We start from the raw sequence: 23,592 nt of genomic DNA on the forward strand, positions 1-23,592 counted from the left end.
TAGATGACAGTACTGAATCTATGTTAGTTTATTATGGTGGAAGTTGTATGGTTTATGTGAGAAAGGGTCTCTGTCATTCAGGAAAGAGACATTAAAAATGTCTGGGCGCAATAGGGAGTATGTATGCAACTTATACTCAATTGGCTCAACGTAATTATATAGCAAGAGTACACGATGAAACAAAACTAACAATTTAGGAAACCTGGTTTCATTTGGATAACTGGTGTTTTGTTTTTTGTGGGGCATTAAGCAAACCTAAAGCAAAAAAAGTTATTTTAATAAGGAAAATTTTTTATTTTTTTTGGTAAGGACAATAAAATACAAAAATGCCTAAGGAATAAGCTATGTTGGCCACCTCCTTGAAGTCTTTCTCCAATCAAAGTTAACAGCTTAGTTTATGTCACTCTCACCTGCCTCAGTGGTAACTGGAACATATTAGGTAAGATACTCTGTAAACATTTTTGGCAGTACTTGGGTTTGAACTCGGGACCTCAAGATTGTTCACTGGACCAGCGTTAAATGACTTGAGCTACATCTCTAGCCTGGCTTTTTGCTGGTTATTTTGGCAATGAGATCTCATAAATGTTTCTGCCTAAACTGGATCTGAACCTTGATCCTTCAAATCTCAGCCTGCTGTGTAATTGAGTATTACATAAGCGAGCCACCAGTGTCTGGCTCTATATTCCTACAGCTATTGTTGTTGCTGCTTTCTTGTTTTTAAATAGAACCATACAAGTGGCTTGAAACTCATTAGTGGAAAAACAAAGAACTGGGGAAATGATTTAAAATTAGTCTCATCCTTTTATTAAGAATGACCATCATAATCAAGAACTCAAATAACAACAGATGCTGGAGGGATGTGGACAGAAGGGAACCTTATTGCATTGTCAGTGGGAGTGTAAACTTGTTCAACCACTTTGGAAAGCAGTATGGAGGTTCCTCAAAAGACTCAACATAGAGCTCCCCTATGACCCAGCAATCCCACTTTTGGGCATTTACCCAAATGTTCACAAACAAGACCACACTAAAGCTACCAGCATGACTATGTTTATTGCAGCATTATTTACCATAGCTAAGATATGGAACCAACCCAGATGCCCCTCAGTAGATAAATGGATCAAGAAACTGTGGGATATATACAAAATGGAATTCTATGCCTCCATCAGAAAGAATGACATTGCCCCATTTGTTAGGAAATGGAAAGGCTTGGAAAAAATTATATTAAGTGAAGTAAGCCAGGCCCAAAGAAACATAGGTCCCATGGTTTCGCTTATTTGCAATAACTAGTATATGTCTGAGACAAGCAGAAAAGGTCAGATAAGTTGATGTTAGGGAAATGAACCCTAAGATATGTATTCAAATGTGTTTTTTTTCTTTCATGGATTGTTTCTAACACATTTTTTTTGTTTTTTTGGGTCCAGTCGTGGGCCTGAATGCTGTCCCTCAGCTCTTCAGCTCAAGGCTAGCGCTCTACCACTTGAGCCACAGCACTTCTGGCTTTTTTTTTCCTGCTTATGTGGTGCTGAGGAATTGAACCCAGGGCCTCATGCATGCAAGGCAAGCACTCTACCACTGAGCCACCTTCCCAACCCCTCTAACACAGTTATAAGATTATTTCTTTGTTGCTTTGTATGTCCCTCCCCCACAGTATAACCCCTGCTTTCACTGTATTTGATGTCAGTATAATTTGTGGAGAGGAAGGGAAAAAACAAATCATTTAAATAGGGATACAGGTGGACCCATTGCAACAATGAGATGTACAAGTCGTTATGTCGAAAACGAACTTTACAACTTTAGTGGGGGGTGGGGGGAGGAGGACTGGGTGGAAGGGCGGGGGGAGGATGGGAAGGGATGGGAAGGGGAAACAGAGGAGGCTACAATGCTTGATAAGAAATGTACTCATTATCATCTAATTGTAACCCCTCTGTACAGTATTTTCACAATAAAAAAAATAAAAAAATAAATAAAATAATTTAACAGGGAAATGTGAAAAAAAATGACCATCATAAAAACAAATAGTGCCTTAATCGAAGCATCATTTACTGACATTGCTGCCATGCTCCAGAGCTTGATTTGGGTGTCCTGCGAAGAGGCAGCTGGCTTGAATGCATGGGCTTATTTCTTGGAAGTTTATTTGGTTCTGCATTTACACGCCTGCTTTTCTGCCAGTCTCCTTCCATGTCGTTGGTATGATTATGTGATATATCTTGAAATCAGGTATCATGATGGGTTCTCTTCCCGTCTTGTTTAAGTCTGCTTTGGGTATCCATGTTCTTTTGTGCTTACATATGAATTTCAAAGTTATTTTTTCTAGTTCTCTGAATAATGTCATTAATATTCTGGGGGTGACTGTATCAAATCTATAGATTAGCCCAGGTAATATGGCTATTTTCGCAGTATTTATTCTTCTAATCCATAAATATGCAGGAAATTCCATTCTTCAGTGTCATCTTCAATTTATTTCCTGTGTATATAATTTTCATTGTAGAGGTCCTTCACTTGCTTAGTGAATTGGATCCCTGAGTATTTTCTTTATGGACTGAGCTTGCCACTGTGAATGGAAGTGCTTTCCTCATTGAATTTACTGTCACACAAATAGAAATGCAACTTTTATATGTTGATGATAAAGTCATCACCCACAAGCAGGGGAGGGACTTCATCTCTGTGCCTTTTTCTCCCTCTGACCTTCTTGCTATAGTCAAAACTTTTAGTATAGGCCAGACACTGTAAGTTCACACTTGAGTGTCCCAGCTAATCTGGTGACAGATGCCTAGAAAATCACAGTTGGAGAATAGCTGGTCAAGACTCTCATTATACATAAGCTGAGTTTGATGGTGCAAACCAGCCATCCCACAAACATAGGACATAGATAGGAAGATCTCATTACAGACAGACCTAGGCAAAAGCACGAAACACTACTTGAATAGCTAAAGAGAGATGATGTTGATGATGATCATGATGATAGATGATGATAATAGTGATAGATGATGACAGTACAGATAGATTTTTAAAAAGTTAGAGGTGTGGCTCAAATGGAAGATCACCTATCTAGCAAATGCAGGCACCTAAAAGCAAAAACAGCTCTTGTGCTGTGCATGACAGAGGCAGCAGACACATTGCCTTGCTCCTGAACCTAGGTGAAACGTTCCGTTTACGCATTATTCAGTATGCTGTAGGCTGTGCATCTGTCTTTTACATTTTATGATGTTGAGGTTCATCTTTCTATATCTAATGTGTTCGTGTCTGTTACATGTAGACGCATGAAATTATATTCATACATCTGTTGAGATAATTACATGATTTTTTGTCCTCATTTTTAACTCTTTTCTTTTGTTGAAAGTACTGTGGATTAAATCTGGGCCTTCTGCTTGCCAGGCAGGAGCTTTGCCAGTGAGCAATACCTCCAGCTCTAGTGTGTCCTGAAACCAAATCAGCTATCTTGCTGTGTCCTCCTTTGTTCTGTTGTTCAGGACTGTGCTGGTTACTTGAGGCCTTTTCTGCCTGTCTTTTCTGGGATTGATGTTTCTAGCTTCCTGAAGAATGTTACTGTACACGGATGAAGATATCTGAAGGTGAATCTCGGTATTCTGAACTTAAAAACAGAATATTCTCCACTCCATGAACACAGGAAGGCTGTCCACCTTCTTCTGCCAATTTCTTTCATTAATGTTTTGTAATTTCAATTGAGGTCCATCACTTTTTTAGTATAGTGTACTCCTAGAAATCTTATATATTCATCTATTTTATATATTTCAATGTTTTGCTGTTGTTTTAGATATTATTTCCCTGTTGGTGTATAGAAAAGTTGCTGGCGGGGCTGGGAAGGTGGCTCAGTGGTAGAGCGCTTGCCTTGCATGCCTGAGGCCCTGGGTTTGATTCCTCAGCACCACATAAGCAAAAAGAAAAAAGCCGGAAGTGGCGCTATGGCTCAAGTGGTAGAGTGCTAGCCTTGAGCTGAAGAGCTGAGGGACAGCGCCCAGGCCCAGAGTTCAGGCCCCACGAGACCAGACTCCACCCCCCAAAAAAGTAAAGTTGCTGGCTTTGTAGGTGAATGTCCTTCCTGCTACTTTACTAAATTGGTCCGTGCATGGCACTTGTACTGTCTGAAAACCCCTGTACTTCTTCCCTCCCTGCCTATATATCTCTAATTCTTTGAGCATGTAGCTCTTGTGAATAGTACTGCAAAAAATATGGCCATGAAAATAACTCTACTATGCAGACTTTATTTCCCCCAGGTGAGATCGGGTAGCTGATCACTTAGTAAACCTATCTTCAGTTGGAGGAAGCCCCTCCAGCTATTCTTCATAGTAGCTAGACTAACCTTACCACCAGTGTACAGTGATATAGGTAGTTTTCTCTTTCAGAGTTTAAAATTCTTTGTCTCATCCTTTTGACAGTTTTGAGTATAGTATGTTGTGGGGAAGATCTTTCCTGGTCATGTGTATTTTGGGTTTGTAAGTTCATGTATCAGGATGTCCATGTATTTCCCAAAGATAAGGACATAAATGTGTGATTATTGCTCTGAATAAGTTCTCTATGCCCTGACTTTACCATTTCATCTCAAAGTATTCCAAAGATGTGAGGGTTTTGTCTTTTTGTTTAATGGTAACCTAAAGTTTTGAATGCTCTCTTCTTTTCCTCCTCGCCCATCTCACCCTTCTTTCTCCTTCCCTTCTTTTTTCCTTTCTTTCTCATTGTTTCTTCCTTTCCTCTTCCTTTTCTCTCTTCATCCTTCTCTTCCTTTCTTCCATCTTCTTCCTTCTCCCCTCTTCATATTTTAAAAGACCTGTTTTCTAATTCAGATATTTAATCTTCCACTTGATCTAGTTGATCTTGTCTGATGTTGAGACTTTCAACTAAATTTTCTCTGACTAATCGAGCTTCATTTCAAGATTTCTTCTTGGTTCTTCTTTAAGATTTCTATCTTCTTGCCCAATTGTTCATGCATGTCTTATATTGTCTTCCTCACGTAACTGTTTCTCTGCGTTCCCTTGGATCATACTGAGCTGTTAAGAATAATTCCCTTAAATTCTTAATTAGGCATTGCATTCATTTTGATTTAATCTGTTGCTAGAGAATTATGATCTTTTGGAAGTGCCACATTACCTTGCTTTTTCCATCATTCTTCCGCCCTTACAATTGTGATTTGTACATATGGTGAATAAGATAGCCCTGCCATTTTTATGTCACAGTGAATGACTTTCCCTTAAAGGAATGTGTTGGTATATCTGTTTGACAAATAATGTTGGCCTGGATTTTAGCTGGGCACCATAGTTCAGTTTCCCTGTTCCTTCTCTGGCTGCCAGTACATTATGGCAGAGTATATAGCATTTCCAAGTCAGAAAGACTTTTCCTCTCCAAGATGGAGAGCATCTGAACAGCACAGGCAGACATGGCAGGGACATCTGGTGGGGGCTGGTGCGCACTGGCTATTCCTCTTGCTGTCCAAGTGGTGACTCCTTCGGGGTGATGGGAATTTCCTCAGTATCCTTCATGTCAGTCCAGTTAGTAGCCAGCCTCGGGCACTACTGGTGGCACTAGCAGCAGTGCCTCAGATCAGAAAGTAGCACCCACTTAGATGCAACCCAGGGAAAGGAGGGGGTAGGCTCTCTAACAGTCCTGACAGCTGCGTGTGGCGGGCGTCAGGATGACTCCAGGACAGCCAGGAGTGGGAACCACAGAGGATCTGAGCTGCTGCCGTCTCCTCCCGTTCTGAATGTCCACCTTGGAGAACCTCAGCCCTCCAGCTGTGCACACCAGGGGTGGTGCCACAGCCAAGGAGTTTCCTCCTTCAACTACTGCATAGTTCACACCCAAGAATGAGTAGAAGCAGCACAGCTGCTCACAGCCAGAGGCAGCAGTCGTGTGCATCTGGGGACAGGGTGACAGCTGGAGCTCCCTGGTGCCTTCGCAGGCCCCTCCAGGCAGAGCAGCAGCGAATCCTGGTGTTCACGCCCGTCCGGTCAGCAGTGAGCACCTCAGTTTGGTACAGGAAGGGACGTGAGGCAACACAAGCGCACGTGCCTCGGCCAGCTCAGAGCCACACACGCTGGGTCTCAGAGGACAAACTGCCAGTCTCTTGCCTTCCCTTCCATCTGTGTCACAATACCCACCTCTGACACTGCGGGGTCCTGCAGGGTGTGAGTTGGTTCTTGTTAGGCAAAATGAGTGCCCTGAGGAGCTGCCCAAGAAACCACTATAGGTAGGTATCTCCTCGGGGTCTCAGAGATCGGACTAAGCAGCGAGTTCTAACACCTAGGTGAGTGCAAATTGAGACAACCATCCCCTTCCTCTGATGGCCTCCAACTACAACACACGTGCTGTTCACTGAAGATATATTATCCTATTGCTCACTGGGAGATGTATTATTGAGATGAGATCAAATCCTTTTCCAAAGGAAGGCTTCTGTTAAGGTTTCACGTTGCTAAGTGAGCCAGCTACTACCTGTGAAGAGGACTGAACCTCTCCAGTAGCTACGACTGACCACTTCAGCTCTGGAACTCCCTGCAGGATTCTCCCTTTCACCCATACCCTCTGCAAAGGGAGAGTCTCGCTCTCCAGCTGTGGAGCTGAGGTGCTGGATACCAGGATATTTTGAGTGTTATTGTCCTGAGTTTTCTGGATCTTAGAATGTTCCAATGGCTCTTGTTGATTTTCAATACTCTCTCTGGATCACACACCTCAAGAGACAGCTATACACCTGTTGCTTTTGTTCATCATCTCCACAGAGATGGTGCAGAGTACTGCTATTCAGGCATTTTGGAACCCTGACAAGTCCGTCTGTCATATACATGTTACTCATTCACAAAGTTTTGCATCTTCCTAAATTTTCTCCTTATGTTTTTCCTCCTTAATGTTCACACCATTGACTCACCTGACATTTACTTTTCTATATAGGATGAGTTAGTTAAGTTGGCTTTCCTATAAGCTGTACCAGTACCTTTCATTTAGCAAAACATAAACAGGTTTTACCATAAGCCGAAGTCATTTGAATGAAGTTCCTGTGATGCAAAGGTTTGAACCTTTTAACCCTGTTCTACTACTCTCTCCTTCTATTCCTCCTTAACATCAGCCTGCCTTAATTAAAGTAGCTTTGTGGAAACTTCTCACTTTTGATAGGTCAAATTCAGTCTATTTTTGTTTAAGTTTTTTTTTTCCCATAGGAACTTAAGACATCATTTGACCTGGGTTAAGAAAAAAAGATCTGAATTGATATTGTAGTACAAATAGTATTATTTAGTACATACTATGTCAACTGTCTCACATAAGAACAAGCCCTCTTTCTGTCTAGAATTTTCTTTCTTTCCTTCAGGTGTCTTCCATCTTTCATGAAGAAATAATTCTACTTAATTTTAACTTTTATGAGATCTTTTTCTCCAACTTATTAATTGGTTTTGAAGAGAAAAAACTATCTCCAAATATACCATCCCTTCTGCTCATCCTCTGTCCCCAGGTAAGCAAGCCACTTTTGGCTCAAGATCTCTGCCAGGCAGTTTTTCTCTGCCAGGTGAACTCACCTGCATGCCTCCCAGGTGTTTGTTTCTCTGCTTGGTGATCTTACCTGCATTCCTTTACTTGAATCCTTTTTCATCTTTAAGACCAGAGTTAATCATCATTTCTTCAGAGTATTACTCAGATGCACAAGTATTCACTGGGCTGCAGTGGAGATAAACAGTAAGGGAGCAGAATGTTGTCTGAGTGACAACATTAGCTGAATTTGGGGGTTTTTTACCCCCCCCAGTACAGAGAGAAGAACCATTTAAATATTCTGGCCCTATGAGGAGAAAGAGCTTGCGGGCATTTACAAAACTAGACCAGTGGGACTGGAATAGAGAATAAGGCCTAAGAGGTTGGAAGAGAAACAAGGCAGGTACAAGCAGTCTCCTCTACTCTTAGCAAGCAGTGACACATTTATCAAGCATTCCTTTGATGGGTGACATCGTAATACATTTCATAAGGACTCCATCTGAAGTATTTCTACTACACAGGTAGAAATTTATATCGCTATTCTGCATATGAGTCAGGAAGGATTAGAGACATGCCTCTAGCCGGCCTACACATCTGGAAGTGGATGGATGACACAATGATTTCCGGATAGAAATGATTTACTCGAAGGGGGTGCCGCTGATCAAGATACACTGTATCCGTAAGTTGTTTGTTAAATGGTACCTCCTCTGCACAACTGCTTATAAATTATAAAACATGAAAGAAAAAAGAAAGGAAGTGGTGCTGTGGCTCAAGTGGTAGAGCGCTCGCCTAGAGCTGAGGGACAACGCCCAGGCCCAGAGTTCAAGCCCCACAACCGACAAAAAAAAAAAAAAAAAAGAAAATAATTTGCTCAAAGCCAATGGCTTCAAATTGTAACTCTAAATTTTCCCTTCATCAGATCTTTTAAGATTTAAGCCTGGGCAGAAAAGTCCCTGTGAGACAAAATTTGTAACTAGTCCCAAACACCATCAAATGGTTATGTTTGCTATTTATTTTACAATTATGACTGTACACCTACACTCACACACACACACACAGTCAGACCAATGGCTCGTTAATACGAATCACAGCATAGGAAACAAGCTGTTTGTCAACATGGAGCTATCTGCTATGAGGGCTGGACGGATTTCCCCTCCTCAGTCATTTTAGGCTCAGTGTTTACTCATACGGGAAAAGAACATTTAACATGTAAGCCAGCCACAATACTTTTAGCAGACCATTACATGACAAGAAATCTTTTGCCTCCATTTTAAATTCCAAAGGTGAATACTGGAAAGTGAACACTGCTTTTCTAACTTTTAGCCAGCTTCTTGTACTCACCGGCAGATCGTGAGGAATGGATGGGACTAGAAGCACGTACAAGTATACCTTATATAATTCACACTGAAAACACCCTGTCAGAGTCAGCAGGAGCTCTGCCACCCCCTCCAGCTTCAGTCTCCAGGCCACGGGGAGGCAAACGTGTGAGAGCTGTTCCTGTCGGCACGTGTGTAAGCAAAACCCTGGCAGACTCAAAAACAGACACTCAAATTCTAGAGTACGCATCTTTTATTTTTATAAATTTATATTAGAATATTGTACAGTTTCAAAACTAACAACAGAATCTTTTTGTATGTGTATTTAAAGCATTAACAAAATAAAAGTATTTCACAAAAGAAGTTTGTATTACAGTACTATTGAAATATGAGGCACAGAGTAATTATGGACTTGTGGGTTATAAACAATACATTCATTTTAAAGAATAAACATTTAATGTGGTGACAACATTTTGATTTAAATAAATATCATGGTAAGTGTCAACAGCGACACCTGAAGTACATGGCTATAAGAAAGGTGTTTTGTGATAGCTCCTATGCAGAATGGTGGAGCATGCAGGGAGTGGCTTTAGTACCTACTACATTTATAATCATTGCACACTTCTGAGCCCTTTATTTATACTGGGACACACCCTACACTCACCACTCCTCAACCTCCATAAAAAGGACTCGGTCCCTCACACCTCCCCAAGTCTTTGGGTACCAATGTCTAACCCAGGTTTGGAATAGGATGGACTTTCCATCTACTGTTTCTCCAATCAGCTCAAATGTTTGACTTAGTGTAAAATTTACGTAGAAACACAAAGAGTGTCTTATCAGTAATTACAATGACTAGAGCTGCTAATCACATCCATAATTCTTTGAAATGATCCCACTGTAAATTAAATTTGGTTTTACACCATAGCTTCTTTGGGAAAATATGAACAGTCTGATTAAAAAGGAGAATAACTGAAACAAAAAAATTCCACTTAAAGAAAATAGTAATACATTTCCCTGACAATTAAATTTTCCCTGGCTACTTCTTTGTAGAACCTAGCTTCATAGAAAAGGGAAGCATAGCTTAAATCTCCACTGAGAAGTCTCTGTGAAGGGTGAAGCTAATAAGTTTTACATCCATGTATTCTTCAAGACAAAGAAAAGGGACATTTCCTCTCAATTATATTAAAATGACGACAATTATGGTCAACATGAAACAATTCTACTGGTTCTTCCTTCCGGGTATAATCTACTGGCGCTCAGTAAGAAGGTTCTGAGTCATGAGAATCTGGTAAACAGCTCCATAAAACACACCAGCCAGGTTTCCTTTGCCTAGTCCAAGATAAAATTACCCTTCAGATATCCATATAGAACCAGGAAAACTGTGAAACACAGAAGGTTTTATACCTTTTGCCATTTATACATTCTTAAAGTTTACACATTAGAGCAAGCGGAAATGCAAAACTACGTGGACAAACAACACTTGCAGTAATGCCGGCTGATATGAGCTCTGTGACAACCAGGTCCCCCGCTGGCAGGGTGCCCTGGCCCAGGATGTGGTGGGCTGGCGACACACACAGACCTTCGCGGGGACGGCCACAGGCCTGGGGTTTCACAGCTCTGAGGGACTGGTGGCTATGAAGGCACTCAGAAAAACCCAGCTCCAGCATTTACTATGCTCAGCCCATTTCCTTAAACTAAATTAAACATCCTCCTCCCCATCGTCTTCAGGCGCAAATACAGTACTTCACTCAAAGCTTTGCCAAAAAGCCTTCTTCTCATTACAGTGCTGGCTACCGTAATGGCCAGTCTCTGTGTCTTTTTCTAAAATCACTGTTGATGACTATCCACATTCACAGGCACATGGGAACACACATCCTTGCTTCCTCTCGGACAAGACAAAAATACAGACATACAGGGTGACCCAAATTTTAAAAAGTTTAAAAAATATTTTCAATTTCGATGGGCATTATGTTCTCAGAAAATCTGAAACATAAATGGCTAAAATGCACACATAATATAAATAAGAAAGTAACTGAAGAATATAAAAACTTTCTAAGGAGAAGAATCAGAATTTCAATAAAATCTATGAATAAAAACATATGCTTACATTATTGTATACAAGTATGACTTAAAATGCATTTAGACTCATAGAGAAATTGAAATATAGTACTGCAAGATTATTTAAAGAGTATTTTTCAAATGTACAAACAGTAATAAAAACACACAGAAAAGGCCTTAGGCAATGTGTAACTTAAAAATTACTATCACACCAGCCAAATGGATCCTTAACCACTTTTTAAACGGATTCATTTGTACCATTTAAATGCTAAGACTGAAGTGATTAAAGGACTCTTCAGTGTCTGACTCACATTTTACCCCCAAATCTTTTCACATTTAATAGTTGCACTTTGAATGTATAAACTAAAATTTTTTAATGGTTCTCAAATAGTTTGTTTATATTTAGCAAAAGAAGTATATTTAAAAGCTAAGTGCTAAGCCCTAAAAACACATACTTCGAACTCAGAAGAAGATTCACACATGCTCATAATTATGTTTATTTCAATGTCCATGAGCAACTACAAAGTAATGGAGTCAGGCATTCAGACCTTTTTCCTCAGCTTTCCAATCTCTCCGGGCAAGGCCAAAACGCCCCTTCCCTATTTGGCACTGATGGTCTATCTCCACACAATTTACCACCAGAAAAATGCAAGTAATGCTAAAAACTTTTAGGCACAAAACATTATCTTCTCTTTCTACCATGCAATCTGATCATCCAGAAGCCATTTTGGGGTTTACCAGAAGGTGATACAGATTGGTACAAAATGAAGCTTATCTGAAAACTGGTTAAGGATTTGAAGCACGTTAACTCTGAAGGATGAATCTTGACACGCAGACAAACACGGGGAGGTATGATTTGCACAAATACTTGAAGTTGTCTTGGTTACGTTCCTCATGAGCCACGCGCTCAGCTGCTCGCGGTGCACGCATGCATCCTCTTGGCCACGTCATACACGTAGGTGACGTCCGGCCGCTTCTCCGGGTCCGGGTTGATGCATATGTTAACTAACTGTCGGAGCTGAAGAGGAAGCAACAGGACAGCTTTAACCAACACCTCGGGTCTCTGAACAGTTACCTATTTATGAGGAAGGCATATTTTCTGATTACATATTCCTCTGTCTAGGGATGCCCTTGTAAGATTACTTGTCAATAATTTTACAGTTGGCTCAGTGTTCCAGGAGGCATGTTCACGGAGGTATTAACTCAAGGGAGAAGCAGTTCCCACAATCAGGTGCTTTCAGTGGACAGCAAGAACTAAAGACAACAGGTGTTTCCCTGTTAGACTCCAGTTAACTGAAGACATACACGCATAGGTCTGATCTAGAACTGAGGGCCTTAGCCTTGACTCTTAAGTTTAAATTTCCATAAGAGACAATGGGAGTAGATATTTAGCACATACATTATGAATCAGTTCATATTTATGAGTATAAGGTTTTATATTTTATATAGGAAAACTATTCCTCTAAACTAAAACAGAAAACTGTCTGCAGTATTAACTGTAAATATTATTTTAGACTTCCACTGTGTGTAGTAGTATTTAAGTATCCCGGCTTTATTCAGAAGAAAGTTGAGATTTACTTATGTCACAAAAAGGCACATTTCAGTAAATCAAGAAAGTATCTTCTCTTCTTGTGCAGGTCCACCAATTAGAAAAGTATAAGGTGTAGCTGGGCACTGGTGGTTCAGGCCTATAATTCTAGATGCTTTGGAGACTGAGATCTGGAAGGTTGCAACTTGAGGCCAGCCCAAAGCAGAAAAGTTTGTTAGACTCCATATCCAAAATAACAAGTGAAAAGGTAGACTAGAGAGATCAACTGGTAGAGCACCAGCCAAGCAAGTGTGAGGTCGTGAGTTCAAATTCTAGTACTATCACAAAACAACAATAGCAGAAAAACCAGTTCAGAGTTTATTCTCAATTCTACTGCTATCAATTTAGGGAAACTTTCTTCCTTACACTGTGATCAAGTCCTATTTGGGTTCTTCTGCCCATGCTTCCATCTGTAGGAATCATTAGACATTACGAAAACTTGTATTAGCTTTTTCCAGCAAGTATATAAGCACTTAATGATTAAATTAGCATCATGTCTTCACAGTCCTCAATTCTTACCACAAGTTTTGTGAAAATAATGATGAAAAGTGGCTGAAGGCTGTTGGCACTGCTGTGAGGAGACCAGGGCTGGGGAGAGAGGCCATCGTGACAGAGATCAAGACCTGGCACTGGAGCCTGCCAGACGCTGGCTTTGGTGAGGAGACAGGGGGCTCCTAGATGAGTCACTGGCTCTGGGAGTCACTTTCTTCATCTATTAACCAGTGAGGTGGCAGCCGATGACCAGTAAGAGGTCTCCCAGCTCTAATTCCTTAAGCTGTGCAATTCTAGCAGAACAAAGGCTAACTATTGCAGTGATACCTTTGGATCTCACCACATGGAGTGGTAATTTCCTACCCAGTGACAGGGCCTGGAGGTGTTCCATGCCCTAGGCAGAGAGACAGGCGGCAGCAGTACAAACTCCTAGGCAGTGATCCGCATGCCCTGTCCTGAGCGGATGTGAATCCAGGGGTTGGGATGTTACCGGTGAATAAAAATAAGTGTGTCCAGCCATGCACAATTCAGGAAGCAGTGGGAAAAGTTCTGATCGATACTACATTTAGAAAGATAATGTGACTTCCTAAGAAGTCATCAGATGTTTTGTTTAGAGAGGAAGGCAAGGCAGCATGGACACCTCCAGATGAGGAAGAGCAGGACGTTATTTCTCTCGTCTGTCCTTTCCAGCCTTTCTTCCTGTCTCACTCACTCATCTGGTCATCCGAGAAATTCCTTTGGAGTGTTTATTTATGCACCAGATACTTTATTGGGTGATAAGAATAAAGCAACAAATGAAGCAGACACAGCACCTCCCCTGATACCTTTACAACCCAGCGGAGGAAGAAGTACCCAGGACAGCGAGGAAGTCATCCGAAGACCTCCAGGTGAACCGCAAAGCTGCGATTAAAAGGTGATGTGTGGGCACCAAACCTTCTTCTGTCTACACTTAGGGGACTATGAGTTTCTCCGCTCAGCAGCTGACAGCATTGCTGCAGGCCCCGGGGTGCACAGGGGCCCCACGCAGTACAGAGCTTCCCGATAAGCAGGCCTTCCTCAGCCTGTTGCGTCTCATACTGTGCTTTTCGGCAGCACAATCCGTCCCCTGCACTGCCCTGTGATGTGAGAAATGGACGCACAAGCTCCTGTTCCCAGCTCTGCCGTCCCCACTTTCCGCTTGGCGCTGTGAGATTACTTCCAGTCAGGTCAAGAGCTGGGGTTTGAATGTAGGGCTGTGCGCTTGCTAGGCAGGAGCTGTAGGCACAGGCCACATGCCCCCACCCATTTGTCAGATAGGGTCTCAGCCTTTTTGCCCAGGGCCAGCCTCAAACTGCAATCTCCTAGCTGTGCCTCCTATAAAACTGTAATGTGGACTGCAGTCAGGGGCCACCACATCCAGCCTCTTACTTCCTGCTGGCTTTGTGGGGAGAGGAAACCGCCGATGACAGGTGTGAGCAACCACATTCCACCTATGTGTGTTAATGCCACTCCTCTGCCCCAAGGCCTCCCTCAGAGTGGGATTCCCAGCCTCACCTTTGACCTCACCAAGTGCATGGAGGGGATCTGCCCTGCAGAATTTACGTCCTAGTGGCCTCCACTGTGCTTGCCACAGTGTTCACTGGCTGGTCTGAAGAGTAAATGGGCAACTTACAGCTTAGGCACAGGACGGGGTTTATGGAGGTGGCCTTGGGCCGAGGTGTGAGACACCGATGCAATCTTACCACCTCATGTGGTGGGAATGAGACTAAGATGAGGAGACAGGACAGGCCAAGGGTACTCATCCCGAGAGAGTTAAGTAGGTGACAGCAATGACGAGGACTTGAGAGATGTGGGAGCCGTGAGAAAGAAGAAGAAAACACAGATGTAAGGAATTTAGAGTCTATATGTACAGGCCCAGGAGGGAGAGATCAGGAAAGCTTCGCTTCAGATCCCATTTTATTGATACAGTTGGACACAGACTCAAAGGAAACCAAAACTATCAGAAGACTCAATTAGATTCCCCTGAGATTTCAGTCAAGAACTATTATTGATGAGGCACCTTCAGCCAGGGTAAATGGGAGAACACTCGTGAATAACCTTGAAGAAAAGGGTACCGTGAGTGGCAACTGGACCACACCGAAGATGCAGACATTTTGAGAACGGTAGACACAGGAATCCCTAAACTTAGGGGTTAATTCTCTGTCTACAGGTAGACAAGTAAGTTATACATATTAGATCAATTTTGCAGCTCTACTGTATGCAGGTACCGGTAACAGCTCAAGAAAGAAGCTGCTAAGCCCTTATTTAACATCATTTTGTATTGTACATTCATTTGGCCTTAAGAGCAGATATCGCTCTTAATTACAAAAAGATTTCTTATTTCCAAGGAATCTTAACATGCTAGCTGCTGTATTTTTCATTGGTGGTGGTACAAGGGTTTGAACTCAGAACCTCACACTCACTCATCTTGCTCACTGGGTTGGAGCTCTAACCACCTGAGCAGTGCTATCTCCAGTCCAGTCCTGGTTATTGCTGGTTATTTTGGAGACTTTTCTGCTTAGGCTGGCTTTGAACCACATCCTCCCAATCTCAGCTTCCTCAGTAGATAGGATTATAGGTAGGAGCCATTGATGTCCAGCTATTCTTTTATTTTTAATTGTTGCTAAAGCACTGTAACCCCCACACCAATCTCATTTCACAGATGAAACTAAGAACCAGTTAAAAAGTCTAGAGTAAAACCTGAGCCAAGTCAATAGTTATTGGTGCAGGTCTTTTCCCATTTTATTGTGGAGAGCTGGCTTACTCTCATTAGTCTTGGTCTTTATGATGATTACTACAGCTCTGCATGCATAATGAGACCTGTAACACTAACTAACAGGCTGAATTTCACATCATCTCTGCTCCCTCAGGTTGAGGTAGTAACATGAGTTACTACCAGGAAGTATCAGTTACTAGATGGTCAAGGTAAGAGTGCAAAAAGTGAATTCTCGTGTGGTTTACTCGACTGGGTTTACCACCATCAGGTAAACCCAGTAGCAAAGTGTCTCAAATGTCACGTAAGGTGTCAACCAACTTTCCTGTTCATGTTCTCTAGCAAATCAACAGATTAGAATCCAGGTCCCAGTCACAGACTATGTAACTTTAAACACTGGTAGGTCCCATGAAGCACTTGCAAAGAGAGTATGGCTTTTTCCAACTTTAGACAATCTAAGGTCTGTATTTTACTCAACAGATTACCACAAGGACACATACTAGCAATATAGAAGTTTACTGTCCTGACAAATCACCTTTCTAAACTGCTTTAATGCTTGTTGTTGATTCTATCAACTATGACGTCTGGAGAAAATTGCTGTTAGGGACACTGACATATTACTCAGACTCTGACCTGAGATATTTTGTCTTAACAGTAGGGAAAAAAATGTTCTTTTGGATGAGGAGTTGCTATTTCTTGTGCTGTTTCCTTTTGCTTTGTGATACAAAGGAAGCAGTTAACCAAATGAGAAACTCAGCTGTGTATCTGTGAGCCATCAGGACAGGTATCTGTATGCCACTCTACCACTGGCTCACATACACTTCTCTGTTTGTATCTCTTTTCTATTGCCTGTTCTAATTTTGCTATAAGTCATCACAAATCTTTGCAAAAAGAAAAAAAGTGGATTTGAAATTATATAGAGATTTACATAGGCTTAGTTCTCAATTTGATGGATTTTTCTTTGGCATATATATCTACCCAAATACTGGTTGTTCCAAAAAGAGACTTAAACTGACCTAGGGGAAAATCATCTGCAGTAGGCTTTTGGCACAGGAAGCAAAACAACAACAACAAATTATTTCATGTATGAACCACCATAAACTAAGGCTTTAACAATTTGGTTGAAAACGCAAATTAATATGGATCCATATGTAGTCTTTTGTTAGATGAAGAATTAAAGGTATATAAACATGGTCACACCTTATCCCTTCCTCTTTCAAGTTATAAAAAGTTATAGTAACACTTTTAGATTACAGTCACTTTTTCCATATCATGATGAAGAAGAACATAAAAGAGGCACCTCGATAAGATAAACCAAGGAATGTTTTGATAGAGCTCAGCAGTCACTAATTATAGAAACTTTGCCAGCTAGGACTGGATTTTTTAGGTTGTTAGATAACTACTAAAATCATTTGGTTGTTCAGGGATGAACTTTTTGGAGCTGGTAGACACTTCCAGAGGCTGACTTTGACTTAGATGTGCTACAGAATTATTCATATTTCTAAAACTCCAATGGATCAGTGAAAATACAGATCCTAGAATATTTTCAGATCAAAAGCCAACACTTTTTGTTTTATAATATAACTCTGGACTTCCAATACAAGCTGATAGATCAGAGAGAAAAGGATTTACTCAAAACCAACACTGATGAACCTTTCTACACATTTCACACAACTGAGCTTACTCTAGTTTTCATGACAATTCCACGGGTGGGAGCTACTCCTACAATTCTACAGGGTAGCAATGTTCCTGTGGTTAAAAGACTAGGGCTCAGATATGAAACAAAACAATTCACTTTCAAATTCAGAGTTTTTGGATACTATGATATACTGCCAGAGGAAAACTCTTATGTTGGTCTGCAGGTTTCCTCATGGCCACCTCTGCACAAATGTGGAAGCCTTTCCACACAGTGGAGGGCAGACTGTTAGGCTAATTCTCAAAAGACAGTCAGCTCTGCAACAGATGGTCGAAGCACAAACCAACAGAATTCGTCTAGGGCTCCACAAAACTGTTGAAATAGAGAAAGGCCTACTTTATCCACAAGAGATGCTCTTAAACAGCGACACACACATCCAAGTGTTTTTGTGTGACAATTTTAATGTCACTGCTAGTACCTCATTCATTAAAGTGGCATTAACTCCCGCCAAACAAAATGTGTATGGATTTTAACATGAACAATGTCCTCATTCTAGATTATAAAAGTGTATTACAAGGGTATAGGGTATTGCTTGATGGTAGAGCACTTACCTAGCATGCATAAGGCCCTGAGTGCAATCCCCAGTACCATAAAACAAACAAAAACCCACTTATACAGACCTTATAAAAATTAGAAATGACTAACTTTCCTATCAAAGTCAAATTTTAAATCATCAAAATGAAATTATGCTAGCAATCTCCCTCATTACTGTTTTAGATGTTCTTAAAGTTCCTACAGAGCTCCGGAAGAAGCCATGTTACTTTAAAAATCAAATTATCCAATATTTATAATGAAGTTCCAAGGATTATATTATTATTAACTGTGCTTAAGAAAAAAAGATGTTGTTAAGTAATAAAGTTAAAATTCTCTCATTTTATCTCAGGTTTCAGTTTCTAAGAATGTTAGGCAATCATTTGCTGAAAATTTCTGCTGTGCTGGAATTGTGGCATATAGCTTTCTATTTGTTACTTTAAAATACGGAAGCAATGTTCATGTCCATGGCATTACAACATGTATTAAAAAAAGAGCAAATAAAGTATCTCATGGTTTATATTGTCTTAGAAATTTTATTTATGTTGTGCTAGCTCCTGCTTGTTGGTAAATTACATGTACTTTATTTTTTTTTAAGTGTCCTATGGAACTTGTTAAAATAAGCAGAAATAAAGGTTGCATATTCAACAGCCTTTCCAAAATCAGATAAAACTGCATGATTCAGGTGCTTCAGAGGTAGTAAAAAGGCAACACAGAGAAACACTTAAATAAGTAAAATATTATAAAGTAAAACTAAAACAGTCTTTGTAAGATTTCTACAAGCTTAAAAATTATTTTTTCAATAAATCAGGTAACAGTAATATATTTGGATCTGCATATTTCTAAAAAAAAAAAACATAGGTCAAAACCAGAAATATTAAAGAGACTGTTAAGAGTCATTGTTGTCAGGGTGATAACCCAATTATAGATCAAGTTCAGTCACGTACAGGTAATAACAATACGGCTCTTTGTGCATTATAGCTCTAGGTCACTAGCACAACTCTCAATAGAATAATAAAGACTAGTGCTACTGTACTGTTTCTTTTTCACCCCATCTTAATCCCTCTGAGACCAATTATGTTATATCAGCCTCCCAGATATATCCAATTTCCATCTACCCAAGGACATATTTTAGCGCCCCCAAAGTGGGTCTAATGCATTAAAGTGTGCTATATTTTGGAGCTTTAGATATTTATACAAAATGATTAGGTGTATCTAAGCTGCACACTAACGTGTCACTAGTGATAGGCTTGGGGGAAGAGGGAAAAGGAAGAAGTAGTCCTACACAGATAGAAGGTAATGTAATGTCTATATTTCACAACTGAAGATCACTCGCTGTCTTTTAAAAACTCAAAGTCTTACAGAAAGTTGCATGTTTTATCGGATCCCACAGGATGTGTGAAATGCAGGGAGTCGGCTTGGATTTGTGTCTTTAAGGAGCAAGTCTCCATTGTCACGTCAGAAGCACGGGTGAACAAAGGGACTACTTAATATATTTTTTAAACAAAAATGGAATGTTCATAATTTAAAGACCTAATCTTACATGGCAATTTTTAGTATAGCATCCAATTAGACTTATGTGATGAGAATACCAAACTTAATAAAATGACTTAGCAAGAAAACGCAAATGTTCACAGTGTCTGACACAATGCTGAGTGCTAATTTTAATAAATAATAAGTACAACTGCACATTTTAGAAGTAAAATTTTCTTACCTCACTTGGCATTTGACTGCACAATTACATATGCTATAGAAACATCAATAGCTTTACCTTCAAGTGGTATTTGTGCCATATAGTAAATATAATGTACTTCATTTAAATGTCCTTGGAATAATATATTAGGAAGAACTTTCCAGCACCAACCTAAGTAAACACAAGATAATTTCCAGTAACAATTCTAGGGAATTCATAACAGTTCTATCAACATATGAGAATCGAGCAACTATGGAAGAATTTAAGTTTTTTAAAGTTACCTTAACTTCAAAAACTGGAAAAATAATCTGTCTCTGCCGTTCCCACCTCGCTTTTTCTCATTTATCTGGCTTTATTCTAAAGTGGTTCCCTCACAAGCCAAAAGATAAAGGCCACATTTTTGTCACTGACTCAAATTTCTCGAACCATTTGCTGAATTTAAAAAAATGTCAGGTTAAAAAAAAAAAATCAGTCATAATTTTTACAGGCTTGATACGGCATTTTCCTTTCCTTAGTTTAATAAACATTTGGGACATGAAAACACAGGTAAAATTACAACAAGCAATCGCATTTTGCTCCGTGTATTGCTCTCTGATGCCTTCCTTGAGGAGCATGTACATTTACATACTGTAACCTGTGTGCCCAGTCCCGCCCGCCCTTAACTGTTACTTGGTCCCAAGGTGCCTGACGGTGTCTCTGCCCTCACTGCGTCACCTCCATGACAGGGGGCGCCTGGCAGACACTGGAAGCGAGAGGGTGACGGTGCAGGAGCTGGTAGTCTACCGTACGGTCAGCTTGGTGACAGACCCCCGCGGGTCCCCTCTGACCCCACGGTCCTGCGTGTGGCACAGGCAGGGAGGGGGGCACGAGCCTGCGGATCCTGAGGCTGGCACTTGTCCTCAGACTGAATGCATCTCGACTTGCCCCCATGTAGAATGGGAACAAGGCCACTACCCTTCTTGAACCAAAACCCAGTGATATGGATGAAAGAAAATCATGACTTCAAAAGCTGAAAAAAAAAATCTGGAATTAGTTTGATCAAAGGCACATAACTACATCATACTCTCTCCAATGACTTAAGACATAGCTGAAATCAGTTTAGTTCAATTAAACATTTATTATTATCATCAATATATAATCAAGTGCAGGAGAGCCGCTACCATTCTTAATCTTTGTATTAGATTTCTGCTTCAGGAATGATGAGGCAAGGCTGAGGGCTTGCACACTTGCAAGCAGCAGCAGGAGGACGCTGTGGGGCTGCGTTCCTGCACCATGTTGCCAGAGAAGAAGGAAAAATCTTGTTCTCCTGCCTCTGTTCTCTAACTGCGTGAAAGAGGAGGGACACAGCAACGACTCAGATCCATAAATGCTGTAGGGAACATCCTCTTCATTACGAAGAAGTGTTCGCCAGTTTTCCAATGTGTTATAGGCACTCAAAGTTTTCCCATGCAGAGCACAGTTTTGCAGCCTTCAACTTAATATTCCCCTGCTCTGGTGTCGCAAACCAAGTCCACCCTTCTACTTCATTTTCATTGCCATCTTTTATGTGCTCATCCGCAAACTCTGTTCTTGACTTTTCAGAATTTTCTTCCAAACCTATTGAAATTTTTTTTTTTTTAACTAGGGCTCTCATGGCATGATTTACAGAATAAATACAACACTGGGATGACCATCCCAGTGCCACTTTAAAGAAGGAAAATGCTCTGTCTTAATTTCCAGTAATTGTCCATGGACATTTCTTATGAAAACACTTATGCAAAAGAATAAAAATCATACAACGCATGATACTGGCGAAAGAAAACTTCACATCTTCAATGGTATCTCTTGAGTAATTTATGCTTTCCTACATAGTCCTTTGGAGAACTTTCTCTCATTCAAATTGGCATTGATTAGGTCATTCACTTTTTAAAAATATGTTCCTTGAATCTCACTCCTATACTTCCTCAATTAGTGGCCCAACTTTTTAGAATTGATCAGGCTGCGGAGATACAGAACCAACAGAAGCTGGGGGCAGAAGCTGGATCGTGTGGAAGGGAACAAATGTGTTGAGAAAGAACACCAGAACAGAGGGCCAGGGACAGGTCTAAAGGAGCTGACTGCCACGCTGTGTTGCAAAGAAGAAGGGTGAATTTACCTAGTAAAGAACAGGGCAGATCTTCAGAAAGAGGAAACAAGACCTAGGAAAGCATGAGATTCCTGGAACTTCTACTAGAACTTGCATTGGAGAATGAAGGGAGAGAAAGAATTGTCCTTTGACTTTCAGTTACTAACATACAGTGCCTTCTAGCCACCAACGCATTTAAGTTACACAGAGATATCTTAGGGAAAGCATCTACTTTCAACCCAAAATTCTTATTCAGTGTAGTAGTTTGACACTGGTACATGGATGAACTTGTAACTTAAAAAGGAAAGAATTTAGCCGGACACTGGTAGCTCACGCCAGTAATTCTAGCTATTCAGGAGGCCGAGATCTGAGGATAACAGTTCAAAGCCAGCCCAGGCAGCAAAGTCCATGAAACTCCTATCTCCAATAAACCACCAGAAAACTAGAAGTGGTTCTGTGGCTCAAGTGGTAGAGTGCTAACCTTGAGCTGAAGAGCTGAGGGACAGCACTCAGGCCCAGAGTTCAAGCCCCACAACTGACCAAAATAAAAATAAATAAAAAGAATTTGGCGTGCACGCATGCGCACACACACAAAAACTATAATGAAATTATTGTAAGTCAAAAAATATGTATTTCCTAAAAGCCTTCATATGTAGGTGAAATATTTTAATCTAGAGCCCTAATCATGTGTATATCCTAACAGCGTAATTCAAAAGGAAAGATCTGACATACAGGTTTTTAAAACTAAACAGTGCTTTTGTTTTAGACAATAATGTAAGAAAATTTGAAAGTTATGAGCTTCTAAAATCTCTCATGAGTTCTTACAAAATGACTGTATAGAATGTAGGCTTCCTTAAGACTCCTATCTACTAAGGCTGACTTGGCAGACATAGCTCAGGTTCTTTTTTGAGGGGGTTTTTTGGTGAGTTTTTTTGGTCGGTCATAAGGCCTGAACTCTGGGCCAGGGCACTGTCTCTCCGCTCTTCAGCTCAAGGTTAGTACTCTACCACTTGAGCCACAGCACCACTTCCGGCTCTTTCTGTTTATGTGGTGCTAAGGAATCGAACCCAGGGCCTCATGCATGCAAGGCAAGCACTCTACCACTGAGCCACCTTCCCAGTCTCATAGCTCAGGTTCTTATGAAATGTTTACTTCAAAGTTTTCTGAACAGGAGCCTTAAGAAGTTTAACAGTAGCTAAGTAAATTTGTCAAGACCTCAAATATATATTTGGAACATTAATTTACTTACTACTTTTATTTTTAAGTTACAATGCCTTGAAAATGGACACTTCTCTGACCTTTTAATTAAAAGTTCACTATTGCAAAAACATTGGGCTTTGCTTTTCATTGATTCCTGTATTTTACTATACTAACAAATTAAACTCAAATTGTGATTTTAAAACAAAGTATCTATGGGGCCTACCTTATTTTTAAAAAAACTTAAGACATCATTATGTCAACAACAAATCTGCTCAGGTTTTAGTTGCTACAATGAACTCTGAATAATTATTTTACAAATTGAGCTTCTACTTAAGGAAAAAAAAAACGTTTATTAGCAGATCTGCATTTCAAAGCTTTTGTTCTGAGATCTCTTCTACATAACTGATCAGATTAAAGAAACACTGTTATACAGTCTGCATATTTTTCATAGTCATTCTTGAGTAAAAATTACTTCCTGTTTACCTATTATTAGATAGTGTAGCATTCTATTTCATCAGGGCTTGGCAATAAATTTTACCAATACAAGGGACCGCACTCATTTTTGGAATGTACACCATATGTGCTTTGCTTTATAGCTCTTTTAAAAATGGGTAACTCTACAGAGCAAAGTAAAAAGTGGAATCTATTTTCCTTTCCCAACCCGAAGACCTTCTATCTGGGCCAGACTTTGATATTTGCCCCTTGGCTGAGAATCC

General features: G+C 40.4%; 1 protein-coding gene across 5 annotated transcripts in view; it reads right to left on the bottom strand.

Annotated features, from left to right (window-relative positions):
• Nucleotides 1–9,033: 9,033 nt before the first annotated feature.
• Nek7 (NIMA related kinase 7) overlaps nt 9,034–23,592 on the bottom strand; it is a 124,995-nt gene continuing 110,436 nt past the window's right edge. For 4 of the 5 annotated variants that reach the window (XM_070041883.1, XM_070041884.1, XM_070041885.1 and 1 more), the window contains exon 10: nt 9,034–11,859. In XM_070041883.1, the coding sequence (XP_069897984.1) occupies nt 11,749–11,859 (111 nt within the window). In that variant the 3' untranslated portion in view covers nt 9,034–11,748. Of the gene's footprint in view, nt 11,860–20,714; nt 21,169–23,592 lie in introns of those variants that run through there. The other variant, XM_070041886.1, reaches the window with a different exon arrangement.

The sequence above is a fragment of the Dipodomys merriami genome, unplaced genomic scaffold (genome assembly GCF_024711535.1).
Source record: "Dipodomys merriami isolate MVZ:Mamm:240054 unplaced genomic scaffold, mDipMer1.0.p SCAF_31, whole genome shotgun sequence".
NCBI lineage: Eukaryota > Metazoa > Chordata > Mammalia > Rodentia > Heteromyidae > Dipodomys > Dipodomys merriami.